Consider the following 24,831-nt stretch of genomic DNA (forward strand, 5'->3'; position numbering starts at 1 on the left):
TATTTTAATAAAGAGCACAGCATGCCCCGCGCAGTGCCACACACACGACTCCCATCATGCACCTGACTGCACACTCTGACACAAACACAGGGTCTCCATCAGCCCTGATGACATTACACAGACTTTAAAGTCACGCTAAAAACTTTCTATCCCGCTAATTGGAAACACTGAGTACGTTTGTGCAGCGTCCTATGGCTGTATTTACCTACATGTTTCATTTCACACAATTGCTGATTTAGTAGTGCTATGCAAACATTTAAGGGATTTCTGTTAGCCTTAGTGGCTTCACAAGCAACACATAAATCAAATGCAAACGAGATAAGGATCAGCTGAAGTGCTCTTTGCAGTGTGGCTTAGATCTGAGCTTCCTGAATATAAGGTTTCTGCAAGAAAAAAAAGACAACAGCGCCTCTCACTGCTTAGCCATTCATTCACCCTGATTACGTACAAGCAAATGCACATGGAAAAATATATGAAAGGACATTTCAGTAGGCTTCTGTCGACCATATGTGGCTGTAAAAATATGAAGCACGCTGCAAAAAGTAGCAAAGAGGCCGGGTAAAGGTTTTTATTCTGTTTTATTATGGCTTGACTTTATCCTTGAGGATATTGAGGTCATTGTATTCGGGGATAAGATCTCCGCATGTATCCGGCCAGTCACTGTGATTTACAAACAAAATAGTGAGCACTTATAGAAAGTCTTACAGGTACCTGAGAAGACTGAAATAAAAACTCCTGCATGCTGAATTTGTTGGCATTTCTTCTTCTGTCTGTAATATTTGGCAGAATGTGAATGTGAAGTGATTCATGTCCAGTGTACCTGAAGGGCATCATGTTAGAGGAAGCTAATAAATAAATAGTGCATGAATTAGGGATGGGTACTGAATAAGGTACTGTTATAGGTACCGACCAAATCAAAAGGTTCCATGTTTAGGTACCTTAATGCATCCTTGTGGAAGAGTAGGTGATTTTCCATGCTGAACATGAACACAGCATTGCATGTTTATATCCATCCATCCATCCATTTTCTATACCGCTTATCCTGTTCAGGGTTGCGGGTGGCTGGAGCTTATCCCGGCTGTCAATTGGCGAGAGGCGGGGTACACCCTGGACTGGTCGCCAGTCAGTCACAGGGCTGACACATAGAGACACATAGAGACAGACAACCATTCACACTCACACCTAGGGACAATTTAGAGTGCTCAATTAATCTGGTGAGCATGTTTTTGGACTGTGGGAGGAAGCCGTAGAACCCAGAGAACCCATGCATGCATGCAAAAAACTTTGAGATGAGATATTATTGAACAAATGGATATTTATTAACACATAAACACACAAAAAAGTACCGTTGAGTACCGGCATTGATTGCCATGTACTGGGCATTGGTGCTGTATCGTTTCAAATGTAAAAGGTACTCATCCATAGCATGAATAGCTTTGTTCTTTATAAGGTACTTTCTCCACTTACTTCTAAAAAATGAATCAAACTGGTTGTTTTTCAGTCAAGTGTCCCAGTAGCATGCATGAATTTACTTTTTCTTTTTCTTCTCATCTCAGAAAGCGTAGTTTATCTCTCCCACAGAGCGCCAGTTAAGGTGTGCCTTCTCCTCCCAGTTTTGAGGTTTGAGGTGCTCCCCATAACCAAAACAACTTCAGAAACATTGCATTCAGAAAAACAGGGCACACGCCCAGAACCACAAACACATAAACACAGATCTGAAACATATGATCTCATATGGAGAAAGAGAAAGGGGCCCGCTCGAGGGCACACCTGAACGTGTCGCTGCTATCGCGGCTGCTCTGCTCTGCCATCTCACACAGGACTTCCCTGATGCTCGTGTGCCACCACAAGTTTCACAAGCGGTTCTGATGCAGAAATCTGTACAGAAATACTCCTATAACAACATAATGTTTTGCAGGATGTCAGTCTGAAAAAATGTCCAGCTTTGCTTTCCAAACCCTGGTTTTCATTTCTCCCCAGCATGAATGTTTTAATTTTCTGTAACTTGTTTCATCAGTGTCCCAACACATGCCTTTTCTTTTTTTTTTTTAAATCATGTCCTCGCAATATAAGCGGCATCTGCTATGATAGTTAGTCAGGATTTACTATCAGTACTCTCTGGATATTGTCACAGACACATTACAAGCAATAAAACTCAATGCCAAACACAAACATGACTAACACAAAGACAGCACCTCCACAGCCCGTACAAAGCAGGCAGATGCTGTAAGACTCCTTAAGGCTTGTTGTCCAAAGTTATCTCACTGGGAATAAACAACATAAAACTACTAACAAAAAACTACAGCTATCTGCTTTCTATTTCAGCCGCATCTGTGTTAAATAAAAACATTAGGTATTCTGTGTTGTTCAGAACACTCAAACATCCTCTCCCATTAAACCCTGAATCTATTGATCAAATCCAAATGAAATGAGATCACGACACGGTCTGCTTTTCAACATGCACAAGCAGTTTGTAGGTAAACTGACCCTTTAGCCAAGAAGAAGAAGACCAGAAAAAAAGAATTTGCCCAAGAGACAAAGGAGGAGAGAGAATTAAAAACAGAAACTTAAGCTGGCTGGACCCTTTCCTCCCCTCCAGGCATTTTGTGGCTTGAGAAAAATGTGCTGTATATTTGAAGTGTTGGGTCACGTGACAAAGGACGGCTTTATGAATCAGAGAGTATCATTATTTCTTAGTGAGCAGGAGGAGAGTGAGTGTGCGTCTCTGTTTGGGTAGTGGAAGAGTAATTTTTTAAGAGGTAGAGACTGCGAGAGAGAAGGAGGGAGGGAGGAGGAGGAGAGAGTGGAAGAGAAGGAGGAGGAGAGAGGCTCACTGCGACTCTGTCTTTGCTGTCAGTAGGACTCTGATGAACAAACACACTTCTTTTTTTGCTTTTTCCCGGCTAGCTCCGCTCATCAGACCGCCTTGTTACGATCCACACCGGTTCCCTGCTTGATCAACACCACGGCAGGTGAGTCAAACTTTTAGACTGATCAACTTTAATGTCTGTTTGTCCTCCTCTTTCCAATCTTCCTCAGCTAACAAAGCGAGGAGGAGAGAGGCTGCATTTTTTTAGGTCGGCGTTGACACTTTTAATTGAAGACAGAGGCTGAGTGTGCAACACACTTGAGAGACTTAGTGACAGTTAATCATTGTTTCCCCGAAATCTGAGCAGACTTTCACGTGTAAACACTAAAACATCCTAACACACATGTTTGTTTGCATGCAGTGTTTTAGTTACTTGGTTTGTTTCTACTTTATTAGCATGAGAGTGACACTGAGTTTATATGCAAACATACTTGAGCTCTGTTTGTGCCTGCATGACTCTGTGAGCACATGTGTGCCTATTAGCGAGTGTTACCTAGTGCCTGTGGAGCTCTTTATTACAAGCATATGTGTGCGTGTATGTGTGTGTGTGTGTGTGTACACTCACATGTGTTTGATGTGTATTCACCAGAGGAGTCACCAGTCCTTGACCTGTTTTTTTTCATAACCAACATATGAACACTTGGAAAAGAGCAGCATTGTTTTCCACCTTTAAACTGCACAGGCTGATTCCTGTGGACTGAGGTGTGTCTGAAACTCGGCTCTGAGTTTACATGAAAGTTTATTCATCGTGTTCCCATAGTTAGCAGTGTGTCACCAGAGATTATTTATTGATGCTGGCGTTTGTGCAAGGTTAACAGGTTCCACTTGTTACAGCCATGAGTAACACGGTGCGTTCAGTGCTGTGTGATTTGAATATCAGATGAAGATCAGGGGCCTGATGTCAGAGCACAGCTTTGGTTTATTGCTCCAGCACCGGTTGGTCTTGTAGGTAAAGTGCTGCAGCTGGACTGCCTCAGCTTTTGCACCTGCTGTTTCCTCCTGGTGGACCTGACATAAGTGTGAGAGACGGTGTGATTAAAGTTAGATGAAAAAAACACGCAGACAGCTGAATGAACGATTCTCACTTCAAGGCCAGCGAAATCTGTGTCGGCCCTCTGCTGTCATCTGCTCCATTGGTTTGACTTTGGGATTGGTGACATCTGAAATGGAGGAAACAGAGCAGCAAAGCAATATCACCAGTGAGCCCCATCCACAGCACCGCCCCGGGTCTTTTTATGGAGGACAGGCCGTCCACACAGAGCAGCTTTAGCTACATTGTGTTCAGGCGCAGCATTCGGCTTGTCTTCAGTGACAGTTTGGAATCAATTATTATTTGTGTGTGCTGTTATACGCTCCAGATGGGTTGTTAGTCATGATCCCTGCACTTGTGATCACAAGTTTGTTAGCTTTGTTGTCCTTCCCACGAACATTTACTTCTTTTCTCAGTGGTAAATATTTAGCAATCAAGCATAAGACAAATACTTAAACTCTTTCATCAGCATTCACATACTGTTTCAAGCATCCAGACAGATGACCGGTAAAACACTGTCTGCATCCATTCAAATAAATACTTCTGAGTTCATTTTTCTTGAACTCAAACAGAGGTAGATTCTCAGTCATAACTCTGGTGTAAATACAAATGTGAAACCTCCCAGTGAAGCAGAAGAAATGGCCATCACTGTTATCATTACCTTCCTAGTGCTATTAAAGTTTTTTTAAAGGATTTAAAAATGACAAAAACAGGAACGTTTCTGGTACTTTGTGAAAAAACAACCTGATACCTTATGGGGCTGCTCTCTTCAGGTGTAGATACAGTAAATCCTACGCTTTATGGAAAACACTAAATCAACAGTTGACCCATAAAAGCTTATGTGTTGCAAAATCCGCCAACAGTCTTCCTTTGTGACACGACTTTGAGCAGTAAATCTGGGAGTTGTTGATACCTGTCTTTGCTGGAATTTCTATAGCAATTAAGGCCAAGTGGTAGGGAGGGGTTAGACAGGTGGTTTTAGGGGAATCGAGGGGCTCTCCGCCCGCACACTATAATTAACAAGGAAACTATCTGCAAACTATTTCCTATGTCTATTTTTGCAGGTGTGCCGCTCTGATTGTGAGGATTTACATTTGCAGGCGGCGTCCAAGCTCTCATTAAAAGATCTCCTGGCACTGGAGGGAAACTTAAGCGAGCTAACGTGTGTTGTTTTGTGCTTGCATGTGTGTGTTTGGGCCTGCATGTGTCTGAGTGTTGCTTTGAGTCCTGAGGCTAAGAAGCGGTGTTGGTGAAACCATCCATTATGCCTCTCTTCATACAGAGCAGGGATTGTTTTCTCTGCAAGTTGGGGAAGAGAAACACCTTTATGGCTCCACATAAGAATCCCCTCTTAGTTTTAGGATGGGCTTCCTCCTTTCATTTGTGGACCAAAGGAAGTGGCACAGACTTAGCTTTGAGAATCCAGAAGAGCAGCCATCGTGCTCCTGCCATCTGTCTCACTATTTATTTCTAAAACGTCTTTTTATTTCACCATCATCTGTCGTTGCCTGTTCCTGTTGTGGTGTGTTTTCTTGTTTTGCTGGGCCCACTGCTGAAGTCTCCATGTGGAGTACTCCAAAGAGCTCCACCACATCATGGAAACAGCGCTCTGTTAGGATGACTTCATCATGTCACAAAGTGCTTTATGTCTCACTCTGAGTGAGTTCTCACTCTTTCCATAGTTCTCTCTTTCACCACTGCGAGTCAACACAGGCTGTTTTTGGACATTTTGTCTAAACTAAGAGAAGAAAGAGAGAACAAAAAGGAGATTTATGATTTAGCGTTTGATGATTTATCGATACAAACACCACGATTGCACAATGCCACTCCCTGGCGGAAAACAATACCTCTTTAAGTGACAAATGATTACACAGAGGTGCTACTTTGCATTGTTGCTGCAAGCAAATATGTGTTTGTGCGATGCCAAGAGGAGACAGATGTCAAACAAGTTTGAGGCGGAGGAATGTGGGTTTGTTTGGAGACACCGAAGCGTCTGTCACTAGGTGTCTCTCCCAGAGCCATTAGCCCGCTGCTTGTTGAAAGACTGTGAGCTGTCAGCTTTGCATCAGATAATAGTGTTGAGGATATTGTTGTCACAGCCTAAATACTGCTGACGCCAGCACCAGCATCAGATAACACTCTGATCCTGATTTAATGTGAACCTTTTGATTCCTCTGTCACGGACCTGAGATGTTGATTGTTCTGTGTTGGCATTTTAAAGTGATGATGACAATAAATAATCTTTCTGCTCCAGGCAGTTGGAAAAGCCAGACTTTCAACTCAGCGAGGACACACAGTTTGTGAAATCACTGTGTTACTACTGTGATAATATGACTTCACCCCTGACCCAAAACTTAGACTGTCTGCTTCAAGTCGTTTCCTTTACAAACTCCACCGAACGTAAATCACTTGCTGATGCTGACAGTCGGAGGACAGTGCCTGGAAGACACGCATGGCTTTCTGTCAAAAAGAAAAAAAAAAGAACAGGAGTGGGCAAGTCAGGGGTGGAAAAAGAGCATGAGGACTGCCAAGCTTTCCCTGCCAGGATACATGGTACACTTCATTTATCTGGAGGCTGTGAATTGACATTCAGTCCTTCTTCCAGTAAAGGTTTGACTTGCTGCTCTACCTCCTCGATTGACTGGCATATACTTTGATTTAACCTTGCAGAAAATTTTCTAAAAACTGTGCTTTGTGGTAAAGAGAACGAAAGAAGGAAAGCCACTCAATCTCAGAAGTGAAACAAAGAAACCAGTTTCCACATGAGGCAAAGAGAATGGTTGCGAAATTCTTACTTCAAAGGGAAAAATCCACCAAGAAAAACATGTAATTATAACTTAATTTAACATCAAATACAGTAATGCCATTTTTTGTTTCCCAGAAATGAGAAACCTCCTGTTAACAAACAAGAGGCGACCATGGCACCCAGAATCCTCTTCATATGCGCCGAGTAATCACCTGTGGTTTCTTGTGCTGACTAAAAAAAACACGCTCTGCCTCTCTTGGTTGTGTGGTGCAGAGCTTCCTTAGATGCTGTGATTTATTTGTTATGTTTGAGTGCAGTTCTTATTGCCTGAGGGGCCTGACCCGTCACAACGGTTAAGGCACAATTGTTGTGTTGCTCACAGAGGATTCGATACCCTTTGTTTGACAGACATTCAATCTGTGGGAACTGTTTTCTCTCCCTCTGTCTTTGTCTTTTTTTTTTCTTAACCTCTCGCTTGATGCTCTGTCTTTGTGTCGAAATCCACGCTCTTCAACAAACAAGACGATCCCATTCTCCATAAGCGTGCCTCGTCTTGTAAACCGTCTCCAAATTGTCGGCTTGATTGATTTCATTTCATTTGCGACACGCCGCGCTGTCCCGTTACTATCAATGGATTATCTCGAGTGTAACCAATAAGTCTGCTTAAACACGCCGAGCTACTGTGAGGTCTGACACTCACTATTTAAAGAATCAACCAAAGTAAATTTGAACTGCTACAGTGCACCTCTTAAGGAATGATGGAAAGTCCCAGCAGCAGCCGTGAACCCACCCGGCCTTGGTGCTCTCCGCCTGCCTGGCCGCCTGCTGCCTCCTGTGTGCCCCCCAGGCTCAGGGGAAGTGGGGAGGCCCTCCATGCCCATTTGGCCCTAGCTAACAGGGGATGAGGTCACTCACAAATTCCCCTTATCCCCTTATAGCCCCAGACGGACTGGCGAAGTTAGCGTACCACAGGACCAACATAAAACATAAATGGCTCTGTAAAAAGCTGCCGGGCTGATGTGACTCATTAAAAAACACTGGCGCCAACTCTTTTATTAATTCATTATTGTGTTTGAGGAGATTAAAGTCACTGGGTTCTTTTTTTTAAAAGCTGTGTCTCTGTCTTTACTCCTTAGATCTTACTTTCTTCATTTCTTTCCTTTCAATGTTTCAAACATGTGCGAACTAGCAGTGGCACTGTGGCGTATTTTTCCTAGAAAGGATTGTGCGCTTTGGTTTTGTGGCTTGAAACTCATTTAGAGCTTAATTTTTGGATGAATATACTGTTGTTTCCTCCAGTGGGAATACAAAAGTCACATGCCTACAGTCCCACTCTTTGCCATGAGCCTTCTTTTTCTCACACATCTTTATTTCTCTCTTTATACTCCTCTCACAGTGCTCGCAGACAGATTGTGCTGCCTTTAAGGGGCCTGCTTTGAGTTCATGAGGCAGATACCCAAACAGGCTAAACGCTCGCCAAGTGCATACTCATAACACACATGCGTTTGCACTCACACACACACAGACATAGTGTGCGGCTGTGCGTTAGCTGGCAGTTTTGTTTTTCCAGTCTCTACCTCTTCTCCCATTAGGCCCACTGTGAAATCTTTAGTGATGTTTTTGTGTGTTAGCCACACAGTGGAACCGCTGCACAGGGTCATGGTACAAGTTGTATAAGCAGTAGAGGGACGGAGACGGGGAGTGGGTGGAGGCAGGGGGGGTAGGAGGTGAGGGTTGGGGATTGGATATAAGGACGTGATTATAGAGAGGAGATGTGGGGTGGGTCAGAAGAAGAAAATCAAAAGAAGTTTAGACGAGGGGAAACTCAGAAAGAAATGAAAGAAGGCAAGAAATGTAAAAAGAGAAGAGGAAAGAAAAAGAAAGATGGCAGCATAGCTGCGTTGGCAGGATGGGGGTGGGTGCCTATCGGCGGCTGCTCCTTCCTGAAACGTGGCCACCCGAGCCTGCCTGGGCTCTGGAAGCACATGTGGAACAGTTTACTGTAATGGAACTCTAAATTAGTGGTGGTTTGAAGCTGCCTGCAGCAGTAGGGTGTAATTAACTGGCTCTGTTGAAAGAGAAAGAGCCAGAAAGAGAGGCAGGGAGGGAGCCAGAGCCCTGGAAAAGGCAAAGGGTGAGGTGTGTGTGTGTGAGTGTGTGTGTGTGTTTTACTGGGTGCTCTCACACATGTGCAGAGTATTTTTTTTCAGTGCTTGATTGCATGTGTTTCAGACTGTGTGCATATGTGTGCATCTTGGAAAGCTCTCCCTCATTTTCCTGGGCACGGCGCCACGTCTTAGTGCCCCCCAGTGCCCAGACCCTGTCACTGTTCCTCTGTGCGTTCTCGCTCAGTTCAGCAGTTCACCGGTTCAGCCTTAGATCTTTTTTTCTTTCCTCCACTCATTTCTTTGTTTATTCCGAATTCATTACCAGGATTTTTTCCCTGTCTTTTCTCCCAGATTCACAAGCCACAGCAGTTCCAAATTCCTTGGCTCTGCTCTTTTTCAAAGCCACATTTAAAAAACAAGATGATCACACCACCCACTCGTGAAATCACGCTGGGGAAGCTAAAGGCAAAGAAAACATAAAAAAAGAAAATGGGAGGCTTTCACAGGCTTTTCCCCTCCACTTTTGTATTAACAGTCAACACTGGGGCATAAGTGCAGCCTTGTCCACACTCGAGCCTGACTTGTCTGTGCCTACTGTGCGAGTCAAAGTGACGAGCAGGCTGCAGGAGGTTCCAGCCAAAATGACTCTGTGGGATGAGAGCCTGACCTCAAGAAGATAGTTGGAAGTGACAGCAGCAGTTAGCAATCAGTGGATCTTATTTTCCCCACCATCAACACCCCGACCCCCCCTCGTCTCCCTTCTTCATGCCTCGGACCCCGTGTCTGGGCCTCTGGTCCTGGGGGAAAGCGGCAGAGAGGCAGGCTGCTGTGCTAGGCTGGCAGCAGGAACAGAGGAGCTCTTTATAGTAGAGTTCTGGTGATTTAAATCATATGGCATAGCCTGGAATCACTGTAGAAGTCTGGAAGCGCTTCAAATGCAGGAACAAGAGCTCCCTCTCTTTCTCTCTTTTCCCCTCCCTTCCCTGCTCTTCCCTGTTATAACTTTTTCCAAACTTCTTTCTTATTTACTTTTCCCCTTGCCTGGTTCCAGTTTTTCTGCCTTTTTTTTCTCTCACAGCTAACTCTATCTTTTCTCTCACATCTTTATCTGTTTTGGTTCCTCGCCGCCCTTTTCTCACTTCCTGTGTCCTTCCTGTAATGTCATACCTGTTGCTATGAAGAGTGCACATCCTTCTCACATTAGAGCTGTGGATAAATTCCTCTCCATCCCAGAGTGTAGACCATTCAGGGTTTCAGAGTTGATGTGAGGTGAATCATGTTTCGTGGAATCACAACACGAGCCGCTGACTATATCATGATGTTGATGCCGATCAGGAACATTTACACTCGTGTTGTACGTGCTGAGTTTATTAGTACAAATGACAGACTTCTCTTCCTTCTCTTCCTCAGAAAATTGGACTGGATCGGATGCCTCCCCTGAAGTGAAATTGGACGTTTTCTCAGTAAACCAGAGGCCACATCATCGCTCATCCGTTCTCCTCATCCCCAGAGTTGTATAAAAAACGCAGACTGTAGCTGGGATTTTCAGGTGCTGCGCGAGCCGTTACTCTCACCCAGCGGCCGGCTGTGGACCCCTGGGTGTGCTCCCTTACCATGGCTACCAACAGGGAACAGCAGGTGGGTCACATGACCGGCTTCCCACCTGCTGTCTACCCCTTCGCCTTCAACTCCATGAGAAGCCACTCCCCCTTCGACCTGCTAACCAACAGCAGCCTGTTTGGGAGATTTGGTGCTGACCTGCCAAAAGAGATGGCCGCTCTCTGTAAGTCATTTCCATCACCGTGTGTTTGACTTTTCTTCCCTTTTATGCATCATTTTTCCAGCCCTGCTCTAACTGCATTTACAGCCTTTTACTTTCATTTTAGTCAATGCACATTAAACAATTTGGACGTGCACTGGAAAAAGGAAAATACGGTGGTTTAAATTGCACTTCATTATGTGTAATTTTGTGGAAATGGAAAACTTCAGGGTCTGTTTGTGATATAGGATGAGTGGTTTGAAAAAAAAAGGGGGGAAAAGTCCACTTTCATCAGTACAATGATTACTCTGCTCCTGTGGTTTCCTTATAGATGCTTGAAGATGGTGTGGTTGTGACCACAAACTCTGGCTCTGGCTTCAGCGTAGTGTGTTTATGTGTGTATATGTGTGTGTATCTGGACCTCTCACGGAGCTTTGGTACGGCAGGCGAGCCACAAGTCTGCAATTAGAGACAAAACAACATTCTTTCAATGTGAGGTGATGACTGCAGCAACAAATACTTGAAAATGAGCTCTGTTTCAGCCCAGAAACGTGTGTTACTTTTTACTCAGAATGAGCACACTCCAATTTTCTGTATAAGGAGCGGTTAATTGAAGGCAAGCGTCATGCAACCAGAGGGCAAAAGCACACTTGATTAGTTTCCACAGAGACTTGTAGTTCCAGGGCTGACCAGGGGGGGCACTGTTGTTTGCTCAAGGATGTAATGATGTATGGAGCACAGAGCACAAAGAGGAGATTGTTGGCAGTCAGAGTGTTTTTCTGTCATGGAAAAAACAACAAGATTACACACACTCTGCCTACATACATTACTCACAGTTTGAAACACCTGCTAGCTTAAAAACAGATTTTTAATCAGCATCAGGATTTGAGGTCAGGGAGTAGTGTCCTTATATGAAACCACTGCTGTGTAGTTATCTGCCAAAGAAGTCAGACTTAAAGAAGAAAGAAAGGCTGAGGTTGGGATATGAGGTAAAGGTAAGCGGGACTTATTTGAAATCCTATCTGGGTGCAGCGTTAGAGAGGTAGCAGGTGGTGGGTGGTAGTGAGTGGTGGAGGGATACGATGGGTGTAGGTGGCAACAGCTGAGTGCAGAGGCCTGAGAAGCCCCCTGTCTCTGTGCAGCAGCCCCCCCATCTCTCTCTACACCACAGCATGCCTGAGCACCTCTCCAGCCTTTCAGCCGTCAATCACTACCTCACCCCCCTCCCCCTCCCTCCTTCCTCCTCTCCGCTGCTGCCCACCTAATCCTCAAGGTATTTTCATAGAAGCAGAGTGAGCAAGAGCGAAAGAGAGTCAGGGAGAGCACCTGGGGGTAATGTCTTAGTGTGGTGGAATCCAAGAACACACCCTGCTAGGAAAACACACAGATACACACATGCAAACACACCACCAGAGACACTCTTCCCATACCCCCCCCCTCTCTGTTTTTCACACACAGAGCGCTTCTTTCATCTAAAAACTAGAAACATACCCCTGACGCAGAGTGAAATCCCACAGCACTGACAGATGGATTCTTTCTGGTTTTTGCACTGGCATGAGTTAAAACACAAAAAAAAAAACAAGTATCAAAAGTATAAACAGACGCAGGCAACCACATGCAGCAGGGCTTCATACATGACTGCTTGTACTGACACATCCACGCTGGCAGTAGTATCGTTCACAAGGGTTGAGGACCGCAGTTATTCGGTTTAAGCTCTGTGTCAGAGCTTAAATGAAGCCGGGGTCAAAGATTAAGTCTGGATCACAGAGACAATTAGCTCTGACTCAGCTTTATGTTAGCAGATTGACATTTTTTTGGTTCTGCCTCTCTCTGTCAGCGCACATCAGCTTTAAAAATCTTTAGTCTGACATTGTCTTTTGTAACTTTACACTGAGGTTCAACATTTTGATTTGTCCCCTGGAGTCACAAAAGTTAAATTAAACCCAAATCCTTCACTTAATTATGAAAACTAAGACTCCTAATCATCATTTTTATGTTAACAGATAATTGTTGATTCTTGAATGTGTCAAAACACAGCACATCAACACAATAGAAACAAAGTTATGCCCTCAAAGTTCTTTTTTGTGTCTTAACAACTCATAGTCATTATATTAAATATTTTTAAATTATCTAAGTGGGTGAGGGGGAGTTTCACTGTGTTTGATACATTAAAGAGTCGCTCTATTGCACTGTTTTCAGTAAACAGTGTCAATGAATTCTCTGAGTATCTTCATTTTTGAAGTCTGAGCAATGCCTACTTCTCTGAGCTAAAGCTCACTCAAAGTGGTGGTTTGAAAAGGATGGGAAATTATCAGCTGTTTGTTTCTGCCTTTAAATCTTCTTTTTGTTGTTCCCCTTGACAGGGAATGTTACAAGGCACTTTACTGACAGCGGTCTCAGTCCCCGCTCTCTTAAACGTTAGCAGAGAAGACAAAAGGCCTTAGTTTGGACATTCCCCAGGCTGTTTTTTTTCTCTCCTTCTCCTTCTTCTCCAGGAGTTGGCCTAACAGGCCTGCTCATTGTTGTCAGGCCTGTCTGTGGGCCAGACTGAGAAAATACCTTCCACATAAAGGGAGCAGCTCTGCAGATATTTTTCTGTGTGCTTATGTTGGTGGAGTTAAATGGCACTGCATTCCTGCCCAGGTTCAGAGCACCGTGTGTAATTGTTGTTAAAAAGGTAGCCCGGGTGACGCCTACTTTTGTTGGGTGTGCACGCTGTGCCGACAGGTCGGAGCACCTCCCACGGCAGCACTTTGTTTATGCACCACAGTGTCTTTGGAAATACCTGTTTAGCACCGAGGATGGGATGAGACAGGAGAGGGGAGGGATGTGGAAGGTGGACTGTGTTTGCACATGCAGAGGTAGAAGCTTGCTCTTTATTTTTAACTCAGTGCTGCTTTGGAGTCATTTGTGAATGATGTTCGCTGGCCATGTGGGTGTGCTTCAGACTCTCATCCTTACCACCCACATCTTTACCAAGAGACAAAGAACTCGGTTCATCCACGAAAGGGTCCGATGGCTCTCCGTACCGTGAGTGCTAGAGGCTGTTATCACTTGATCCCTGTCATTATAGAAGCCCTTCAAACAAACAGTTGGAAGCCCATTAAGGCCACTTACTGTGTGATAACATCACCACTGAGCCCTGAAACACCTCTCTAAGCTTTTACCAATCAGGGCCGGAGCCCTGGCCCCAAAGCCAGCCACAGGGATGTTTTGAAAAGCTAGTAGGTCATTTCCTTCAGACTATATGGCAAGGACCAAAATCTGAGTCCTACTGCCGGGCTCGGACTTCATTCAGAGCATAACTCTTAGCTTTTCCGTGAGTAATGTATCCTGCTAAGTCAGCTGTTAGTGTTTAAAGTGCATCACAGAGGGATCACATTCAAGCATTGTATTAACAGGAAGGAATGAAAAGTGTGTCGAAACTTGTATGGAAGCTGCCTGAGCCTGCTCAGGTGTGCCTCTGCTGGAGAGAAGGGGTAAAACCACCCAGTTCATGGAAAGAGTGTTGGGTTTAAACGCCACATGCAAACACATATGCACATATGCACAAACAATAGAATACAGGCTGCTGTGCATATGTGCATGCATCCTTCAGTGCGCATGCTTCACCATGCACGTATGCACACTCATACACAAACACTCATCATTAAGTCAGACAGGCTGTGAGAAAGACTAAAATGTTCCAGCCGAACAAAATATCCTCATGCTAAGTGACATAATTAAAAACACGCTTTGCATTCTTTGACAGACACACACACACTCACACACGGAGGTCATGTTGGCTTAGGGAGCTCGGGGAGTTGCGTAAAGCAGCCATTTTGGTGGGAAATGTGGTATGAGAGAATGTAAAAGCGAACCTTTAAATGGAGGAGAGGGACAGCAGAGTGAAGGCTTCTCCCCTGGATGCAAAGCAGAGCACAAACAGCTCATTGTACCGCTCTATTTATTTTCATAAAGTTTAAAGTGCTGGGTTTCAGCCCAGCACTGATGGAGGCAGGTTGACGGGTGGCTGACTGTGAAGGTCTGGATCTGTCTGCGTGCATATGTGGGTATCCTGTGTGTATGAGTGAGGGGAGGGGGAGCATGAAGGAGAAAGGGGACTATGTATGAATATGAAGATGATGAGCTCAGCAGCAGCTCACACTCACCTCATAGCAGGCGTGAACTTCCCCACAGACACAGAAAGGCAAAACCCAACCTCTGTTTCTTCTTTATGCAAACTGTGATCTCATGTTTGCTTTAAAAACTCAAAGCGACACCTGAGTGTTCTGAAGCCAATCCAGCCCTGATCTCTCCTCAATGTCTGAGTCATTTACTGATTTAAAGAATTTATTGAAAGGGGCAGAAAAATAACCTGTGCCTCAGGGGAGAACTCTTAAAAATTTCAGAGAAGCTTCAGGATTGAGAGACTGTTATTTAAGCTGAATAGCATGTGCAATCCCTGGTCATCAAATTGATATATTCCACATTGGTCGATGATTATACCAAGGGTGCATGAAGGAATTTGTTATTAAGTTTCCCCTAATCTTTGGTGTTTGGTCTACATATTGACCAGTTTTCATACTGACCTAAAATGATCCCAGCCTCCTCAGGGTATGGATTAACCTTATATTTGATAATTCAACTCACAGTCAAGCTAAAATATTACTCTACTATTTGTCATAATGGTGTCTTCATTCAGCTAACCTTCTTCTCGGTTTTGCTGTTCACAAACTCCCAAAATTAATGTAAAAAGAATTGTTGCTATTGCTAATATTGTATGACTTTGTGGTGAGTGGAAACTAAAAGATGCACTCACCAACTCTGCTGGCTTTGCTTGACGCAATCTTGCGCCACCTCTACCCTTCAGAGATGGTTGGAGAAGATTGTCTCTGTCTTAGACTGCTGTATAAGCACATACGTCAAGAATTTTGCAATGACATTAGTCAGCAAAAGATTATAAGGGAGGAGGGGGACTTTGTTATGGATGATTTTGTGTTTTATACCCAACTTTGAGCCACAAACCTGGATTTCTCTGTGAAGTCAGATTATCAAATGACACACAACCACTGAAACATATTTTTTCTGTTCAGGAACATAAGTAAACAAATGTAATTTGTCATTCAGAGAATAATAAATAGCGTGCTTACGTTTTTTCTGCTTTTTGAGATTTCATGCATAACAGCAATAATTATGTTTTAGCCTGGAATGTCTAATTTTGATTTGATTAAAGAACTTGCACACCCTGGTGGATAAGCCATAACATAACAGAAACATAAGATTACAGAAGTTTATGGTGTATATATATATATATATATATATATATATATATATATATATATATATATATATATATATATATATATATATATATATATATATATATATATATACAACCTACACAAACTTTGTTTACAAACAATTTTCAAAACAGAGTTACAAAGTGCTTTACATCTTCACATCATAAAAGCAAACAGTAAAAAGAAATAGAAGAGAAGAAGTAGAAGAGAGGTCAAAGAGAAATATGAGGAAAAGTATAGACATATATAACTGGCTAAGAACCACAACCAAATAAAGGAAAAGAAAACATCTGTAAAATAAAAAACAGTTAAAGATTAAAACAATAAAAACAACTAAGGGTAAATGATTTAACACCCAGCTCATGATACTGTCAAAGAAAAAAGTTAAAGATAAAAATAAAATTAAAGCAGCATCCTGACAATTAAAACAGGCTCAGATAAATTCTCCAATAAAAGCACATCTAAAAAAATTGAAATAGAATAGAAAATAGAAAATAGAATAGAACTTTATTGTCAATGTAACAAGTACAACGAAATTGAAGTCCACAGCAATCAAGTAAACAAAAGTCGGAAAGTGTATAGAAAGTGCAAAAAGGTCCATAAGAAAATAGATGATGACAGCTTGTCCATCATTGTCCAGTTCAGCCAGCCTCCACCTCCACAGGGTCCAGGACTGAGCTTCTTCAGCAGTCTGTTCAGTCTCTGTCTCCTGGATCCTGTCTGCTCACAGCAGGTGAAGCTCTTCCAATGTGGCGTTAGTGTCTGATGTTAGCTCTGTTAACCATGTCTGTGAATAGCACGATGCTGCTCTGCCCTCTGGTATTCCCTCTGTTGCTGGGTTAGCACAGCTAGCTCGTCCATCTTATTGGAGATAGATCTTACGTTCCCAATAACAATGGATGGAAGGACAGGTCCATGTCATCACTTCTTAGCTCACACCTGAGAACCAGCACGTCATCCTCACCTCCTTCTCCTCACCTTGTGGGAAGACATCAGGCCTTACACCAGTTAGCATTGACATGCTACAGGCTGCTAACAGCTGATTTCACATGTAAACAATGCAGCCATGGTTATATGGAGGATCTCCAGACAAACAAGGGAGAAAAAATAGTAAAAAAATTGCTGAAGAAGATATATATATATATATATATATATATATATATATATATATATATATATATATATATATATATATATATATATATATATATATATATATAAAAATATATAAATATGTATATATATTTATTTTTGTCTTCACTCATTTTCCTTATTCAGAGTTTGAGGGATTGGAAAACCATCAACTCATGTGTCACACATGTGTCTTTGCTTTTCTGAATTCAGAGTTGTAAGATTCTTTGTCTAACTGAAGCACCAATCAGTACTAGCATTATTTAAGAGCCCTCTGCTAACAGGATCTGATTCTGCCGTGATCAAGAGCTACATATCACTAGTTAAACTTGGTCAGACTCCTCCATGTGGCTGTGTTTGATGACAGCATGTGTTGAGTTGTTAAGCTTCATCTTTGATCTATCAGTGAGATTGGAGCCTCCTCTCCTTTAATAAACAACTTGGACATCCCTGCTTTCATCTCCCTAGGCGAGCGCTCGCCTCAAGACGACAGCTCTCCTTGGCACTGTGCTTTCTTTTTGAAAATCGATTTCTCTCACATTGCTCTTTCTATTCTTCAGCTGGTGCTGGCCACGAGTCAAAAGATAAGAAGGGACAGAAAAGCCCAGTTTGTTCTCGCGGCGAGTTAAACACCACCAGAAGAAGCGTTTGTGCATCTGAGCAGAATTTCTGCTCCTCTGATGATATCCACCAAAACCCTGATGGCTTATGTGCTCTCTTTGCTCTCTCCTCTTTCTCTCTTTTTCTTCTCAGTCTTCACCTTGGATTTCCTTCCAATATCCCTCTGTGCAAGTTGGATCCAATTTTGCCCTAAGTGCTGGAAACTGGCTGAAACTTTGCATGCGTTTGTGTATTGTGTGTGTGTGTGTGTGTGTGTGTGTGTGTGTGTGTGTGTGTGTGTGTGTGTGTGTGTGTGTGTGTGTGTGTGTGTGTGTGTGTGTGTGTTTGTGTGTGTGTTGCATGTGTGGGCATGCCTGCATGTGTGGAAAGTCAGCGAAGGTTGCTGGTGAGGGAGAGGCCGCAGAGTGTAGCTCAGCTCTGACACGATGACGGATGAAGATAAAGAGGCTACTATTAAAAATGGGAGGGGTCTGTTTTCAGATGGGCCTTTGTGGGCACGTGCAAGACTAGGAGCGCGCAATGGCGAGAGAAGAAGGGACGAGCTTTCCAGGGCGGGCACGCAGGCGCAGGAAGAGGAGGAGGTCATAATTTTGGCCACAAAACTAAAAGAGCCTTCTTTTTCTCTCTAGAAAACACGGGTAGTGAAATGTCATGACGGTGCAGATAGTGAGGGAGAAAAAGACAAGAGCAGAAAGGACGTTGCTGAAAGATGGCCAAGTCTGATAGCGCTCTGAAAAGTAGCTCTGTTGGGCCTTTGGTGAGACAAGCATGTGAGCAGAGACCAACATGGCCGCTGCTGAGAAACAGACTCTGTCGTGTGTCGCTCCTCATTTTCCCCAAGTCCCTCCTACTCTGCGAGTCATCAGGTATCTTTTTTAGAAATATCGTGGGATCGCTGGAAGATGTGTGTTTTAGGTTACAGGTCGTCAGAGCTGAACATGTTTGAAACCTGCGGCTGGTTGAGCTGGTCATGAATGTGATTTGTAGAAAGGCGAGGACAAAATAAAAACACAAAATGAATCACTTGAATGTTTTTCAGATTAAAAAGAGTTCACAGGTGCAAGAGTGTGAGCAAACAAAATAAGACATATGACATGTATAGTCTCTCTGTGTGTGTTTGTGTCTGTCTGCGTAACCTGAATCTGCCTGTAGTGGGAGGGTGCTCTGAACTGGTGCTCAGCGTCTCTATCATCACCGGCAATCTGTTTCAGCACGTCCACACACTGCACACATGCTCGCATCACCAGTGGAAAAGCTCTGCATTCCTTTCAAAATCGCCGAGCTGCGTTTAGCACACAGGCATTCAGAAACAAGCTGTCTTTATTGCCTCTCACACCACTGTGCTGTTGACCGCTTGGCTGAAAACCTGAATGACTGTATACAGAGGAAGTGGCAACAATGTGTTGTATACGTCTTATCTGTAATCGGCATCACTGCGTCAGACAGTAGTAAAGCCTGATTTTCCTGGGCTCAGCCCACGTGGAGGTAGAAGCAGATGGAGGACATCTCACTGAGCGTCCCTGCCTGCTGCTGTAGATAAAGAGATAAAACATCGCAGATAGGAATCCCATTACAAAGGTGACATTTAACTGCTTTAATGTGTGTGAAAGATTTAAAGCAACAGTTGCAGAAAATGACCAGTGAGTTGGCAGCCACTGAAAATGAAACACTTCCAAAAGCAGAAACAAAAGCAGAGAACTTTGTCAACTAAAACAAATCATGCAGTCAGGGAAAAAATGGCCATAGGGAACTTGATGAAATAGGGAGAGTATTTGCAGAAACAAGGAAAGGAGGGGGGGACTCATGAGCCAAAGAGTGAGGCAGAGAAGGAGGGAGGGCAGGATAAGTTTGGGGGGAAAGTTAGTGGCCCAGTGGGGGTTTCTTCTAGAGTTCAACCTCTCTGGTTGGGGAAGGAAGGGGAGGGAGGGGAGAGGAGGGACGGCAGGGACTGGCCTGGGTCAGCAGCAGTATAGAGTTTGTGTAGATTAGATGTCTAAACTCACTCGGCAAACCCTCTGAAGCGCTGGAAAACTCACAGTTCACAGTGACGGGGGCCAATAAGTGGAAGACCTGGGGTTAGTGGACTTAATTACAGTCTGAAAAACGGTTAAAAAAGAAATGTAAAAAGCAGGGGAGAGCCAGATAAGGTCCATCAATCTCCAAAAACACAAGATTTCTAAGTATGAGCGCATGATATAATAAATTGAATGTGTTGTGACTCACCGGTCCAGAGAACAGCCCCTGGCAAACAACCCGAGAGTTACATAGAACATTTAAACACCAGGGAATCAGCCAGTTTTGAGTTTCCAGGATGCTGTTTGAAACTAGCTGCAAGAAAAAAAATGACAGGAAGGAGACGAAAGACGAGTGTGAGAAGAATTTTTGCGGACCACAAAAATGTGACTCGGGGCAGTGATGATTTAATCTGAAATGCATCCAGATCAGAACATTTTCATTATTGTGCAAATTGGGTGGAGAGGCAGAAAAAGAGAGCAAAGTTTTCAACAGCAAACTGTTAGCATCTTTGATAGTTTGTTATCCTGTCCTGCTGCTCTATTCCTGCCGTCATAAAGCTACCCCTTTATGACCCGACAGCTGTACGAAGAACCACATAAAAACCCACTGATGTTGTTTACTCTTTGATGCTACAAAAGAGCTGTTAAGTGTGTGTGTATGCTTGTGTGAGTGCCGCCGTGTAATGTGAGGAGTATCAGCTCACATGTGTGCAGGACTCTGAGTGTGCCAGCTTAAGAAAATAAACAAGCCTTCTCCAGCTTTAAGGTCAATAAACATGTTCATCAGAATCATTCAGAATAAGCAGGAACGTGAAAGCATGGTTTCTTTCATGAGACAGGAAGAAGAGTGAAGTGTTAGACAGAGGAGGAGGAGGAGGGTGGAGGAGGAGGAGGGCACTATGTGTTTATGGAGAGTGTAGCCAGCAGCACAGATTGACAGGAAATGTTGTCTTTTTTGCCTGCTGGGCTGTACCACTTGTGCTGGTCTGACAGGGGGGGGAGATGAATGTGCAGGGCGCGCAGGCTAAAGCCATTCTATTATCATATATCTCCCATTGTATCAGGCTGTTTGCTTAAGCCCAGCCAGAGTCTATTCGTCTGCTGAGCAACAGTTAGGACCAGTGACAGGCTTTTTTATCGACCACAGACCGCCTATTGATTCCCTTTGATTTACCGTCACTGTGAGGGCACTGTCATGTTTTAAATTAAATTGTTGCAGACGCACACAGAACAGTCTGTGTTAGAAGAGCTAAAATGTAAAACATTACATGATACATGTGCAATAAATTCAAGAAGCTTTTGATAGATTAAAACTCATCCCTCACACAACCACATCGTGCTCAGAGATAAATCACAAACAAGGTCAAGTGAACCTGTGAGGAGTGTGTCCAGCACATGGTGTGTTTGTATATTGGGGGTATTTGTCTGTGGAAATGCACTGCTGGGGTTGAGCAAGGCAGCGCCTCATTCATCACTGTTAAAGCACTTCCAGCAGGAGAGACAGAAAAGAGCTGCACCATCCTCTGTTACTCTCAAACAGACGGAAGAGGGGAGGGAGGGATTTACCCTGGCATCTGGTTTCTGGGTTCAACCACAGCACAATGTTCTTTCTCTGTCTCTCTTTGGCTCCCTTTCTCACACACACACTCACCCGGCCAGTGGCTGGACTTTAATATGGTTATGATTAGAGACGGGGGCTTAGAGGAGGGAGGGGAAAGGGGCTCATATTTACTGCAGGGAGAGTGGAGGGGGGTGGCAAAGACAGACATAGACCAGATCTGAGTGGGACACAAATGTAGAGAGGGGGGAGTTTGTTTGCATTCAAAGCTGAAATATGAAACACAAAAGCAGCAGAGACAAAAAATGGAAGAGAAGAATGGCAGCAGAGTTTTGTCCTCTAACCAGCTCAGTTCTTCCTCCAGTGCTGTCCGGCCTCCTCTCCCGCCCCTCCTCCCCCCTCCCTCTCTGGCATTCTCTGTCTCTTTCTCCACCCCCTCTTACAGCGTCATGCCGAGGTAGTTGGTTCGCTCCGCCGTGTCTGGGGCTCAGCGAGAGCTGTGAGAGGCTGTTATTTAGGTCTGTTACAGCAGACAGGGAGCAGCTCACCCAAGGGCAGGGGGGAGAGTAGAGAGTCAGAGTCACGCTCAGCTCAGCTCAGCTCAGCTCAGCCAGGCAGGAACCAGATCTGCATTCCAGCTGAGAGGGAAAGAGGGGAAACTCCGGCAGCATCGACAGGAAAAGGAGAGCAGAGGGAGAGTGACAGAGTGAGATAAGTGTAGGTAGCAGCAGAGCCAGCTGGCTGTTGCTGCTGTTTGTTGTTGTGACGTGAGCAGCGGTGGTAGGAGCAGGGAAACGCAGACAGCAGTGAGGGCACGTAGTGATTTTTCTTTTTTGTTGAGGGCGGGGGGGTTGCCATGTTTGACTGTATGGAGGCTTTGGGAATGGGCCCCCGTCAGCTCTATGATGTCACCAGCAGAGGTGCGTGCATGCTACGGAAGGCGAGCCCCTTCTTTGCGGGGCTGGATCCCTTCGCTTGGACGAGCAGTGCCAGCGTTCAGTGTAAGTGGCATCCTGTTTGGATTTCTTGTACAACACACGTCTCTGTCTCTGTCTCTGTCTGTGTCTGTGTCTGTGTCTCGTTGCTGGCTGGCTCACCCTTCAGGGCTCAGCTCAGGGGGCTGCTGTCAGGGGCTACAGAGCAGCACAGGAAAAGAGCAGGACAGACAGTCCCCTCTCCTTTCCTCTCCTCTCTTCTCCTTTCCTCTCCCCCTTCACAGCCCATAGCCACTCTGAGCTGCTCACCCATCTGAAAGAAACTCTGCTATGATACAATATGCAGTGTATGTGTGTGTGTGTGTGTGTTGGAGCTGTGAGTCTGAGCTGATGGAGTCAAGTTTCACTGACAATGTGAGCCACCTGAGGTTTGACCTTGCCAGGTGCTGTGTACTAAAAACAAAAGTTTGAGTCGTCAGATGAAAGAAAGAGGAGAAAGTGACAGGAAGAGTTAACACTCACACTTAAGAATCACGTACACGTTTCGTTAATCTGTGGGTGTGAAACTACAAGTTCAGTTTCTGATGAACCTCCCATTTAAGGCTCATGAGGGATGTGACCTACATGATGATACAGATGTTAAAGTTTTCATGTCAAAGGTTTGTTTACTGTCCTTGATACTAATGATATTCCTTTTGAGGCAAACAGCCATGAATAAATAAGTAGATGAATTATTTAATGGAGAGAAATGGATGAATAAATTAAAAATGTGGAATGCATACACAGCTTAGAAAAGGCAGAGGGATCCTCAGGCTAGCTTTTCTTTTTTCTCTTCAACTCTGTCAGAGCCTTTCGGCTTCAGACGAGGCTCGGACTCTAACAACAGGCCTGTCTCTGCACAGACAAAACTGGGGTCCATTTCCATACACTTCCAGGGGGCCGCTACTGCTGTGAGAGAGTGAAAAAGAGTGGGGGTGTGTATGAACGGTATGGAAGGAGAAGTGTGGTGGGAGCCATGCTAGATATGACAGTGGAAAAACAATCAGGAATACAAGACGAGTTAGAAAAGCAGAATAACTGTGTTCTTTTCTGTTTTTTATTTTTTTCCTGAGAAGTGCTCTGAGTTTTGGTTCTTTTTTCTGTTTTTTTTGTTTGTTCTTCCTCCTGCTTTTTGTTCCTTTTTACTGCCTCTTTGGGGGAGTCATCTGTCTTCATTAATCGTGAAGACACCAGCATTTCAGTGGCTGTCATGCACACTGGCTGAGCTTTAATGAAGACAGATGCCTTGTCAGTGGAGGCCGAGGCCAGGGGGGACTCCAGCCGGCCCAGCCTGCTCTGCTCTGCTCAGCCAGGGGAGCCCTGATGATAACAAGATGAGATTTGTTTATTTAATCAATCAGGCCTCTCCCCTTAACCCATTCACACGCACACACACACGTTTGAAATTAGGCCCTCCAGATTCCAGAAGTACATTTTTCTTTTAGGGGCTTTGTTCCGGAAAAATCAAAGAGATAAAAACGTCCTGAGAAGCTGCCCTGGGGGTAAGGGAACCGAGACTAGTGGAGCAGAGCAAAGTGGAGGCTGCTGTGGTGTACTGTTTCAAGCCCTCTGTGCCCAATAACCTTTGTAAACAAGGCCGCCCTCTCCCCACACAAGGAGCCATAATGCCTCTCTTTACTAAAGCAGTTGCCCCTCATTGTCCTCATCAGTGAGGCTGATGAATTGATGTTTGAGGCTGATATCTCATTAGGCCCGGCCCAGCTGCACAACAGAGGGACCTGTCTGGCTCCTAATCACACAAGCACGCTCTCTGCACACCAAAATAACTAGCGGGTTTGTAAAGAGTCACCTGGCCCTGGCATGATACCCAACAAAGAATTACTGAGGTTAAAGTGTGCTTCTCCTTGCCTTGCAGTGATCAGCCGTGCAGAAATAAAAAACAATCCTGAAACAGACAGGATTTGTTTGCTTGTAGAAATGTAGTAAAAAAGAATTCCCACCCCTAAATCTTACTCAAATGAGTATATCCCATTGTCCTGGTGGTAAATCTCCTGCAGTGCTAAGTGTCGCTGTCGCTGGCTGTTAGCCCAGAACAGTCAGAGGACTTAAAAGTGTGTGGTCAGTTTTCCTGTTTTTTGTTCACTAGTGGGAGACCTCAATGTCAGAGGTTAGTCAGGGGCTACGGCCTGGCCAATGTCAGATCTACACCATGTGTGGCGGCCTTGTCAGCCAGCTGAAAAGGAGACCCTTTCAATGTAATGCTCTTAAGTGCCTTCTAGCACAGAGCTGGTCTGGTACTACATCTGAGCTGCCCTGCGCGTAAGGATAATGGACACTGATTTAGTCATACGTCAATGGGAACTGAATTAGTCAACTGCCAGGGAAGCCATTTGAGAGAGCCTATGCAGAGCAATCCCCACTCTGTCAATGTTCATTTGCTTAGAAGAATGAGCCAATTATGTTCAGTGATTCTCCGGGCTCACAAGGAGGGGAAGAGCGTGTTTCTTTTTCACCAAAACACACTCTAAGCTCCGTCTTTCTGAACACTGTTTGGACACTAAATATGTTACTTCCAAGAGATACATGCGGGAGAATGACACAGCAGTGACAAATCTGTAGTAATCTATCACCATGCACACACACACACACACACACACAAAGTTACACAGGCACACACACCTCTTTGTTTCCCCCTTAATGTGCTGTTCAGATGTGAATTGAGGAGCTAATTGAAATGGGGGTATATCTCTGCAGCAATGGCAGAGAAAGAAGAGCTT

The 24,831-nt window shown here is 44.3% G+C and overlaps 1 protein-coding gene across 2 annotated transcripts in view; it reads left to right on the forward strand.

Moving 5' to 3' along the window:
* rarga (retinoic acid receptor gamma a) overlaps positions 1-24,831 on the forward strand; it is a 42,025-nt gene that overhangs the window by 3,163 nt on the left and 14,031 nt on the right. Inside the window, exons 3-4 of one of the 2 annotated variants that reach the window (XM_074681463.1) lie at positions 2,908-2,972; positions 10,164-10,536. In XM_074681463.1, the coding sequence (XP_074537564.1) occupies positions 10,368-10,536 (169 nt within the window). In that variant the 5' untranslated portion in view covers positions 2,908-2,972; positions 10,164-10,367. Of the gene's footprint in view, positions 1-2,907; positions 2,973-10,163; positions 10,537-21,596; positions 22,121-24,831 lie in introns of those variants that run through there. The other variant, XM_074681464.1, reaches the window with a different exon arrangement.

The sequence above is a fragment of the Halichoeres trimaculatus genome, unplaced genomic scaffold (genome assembly GCF_033239565.1).
Source record: "Halichoeres trimaculatus isolate MK-OKI-2021-1 unplaced genomic scaffold, fHalTri1.1 fHalTri1_scaffold_11, whole genome shotgun sequence".
NCBI lineage: Eukaryota > Metazoa > Chordata > Actinopteri > Labriformes > Labridae > Halichoeres > Halichoeres trimaculatus.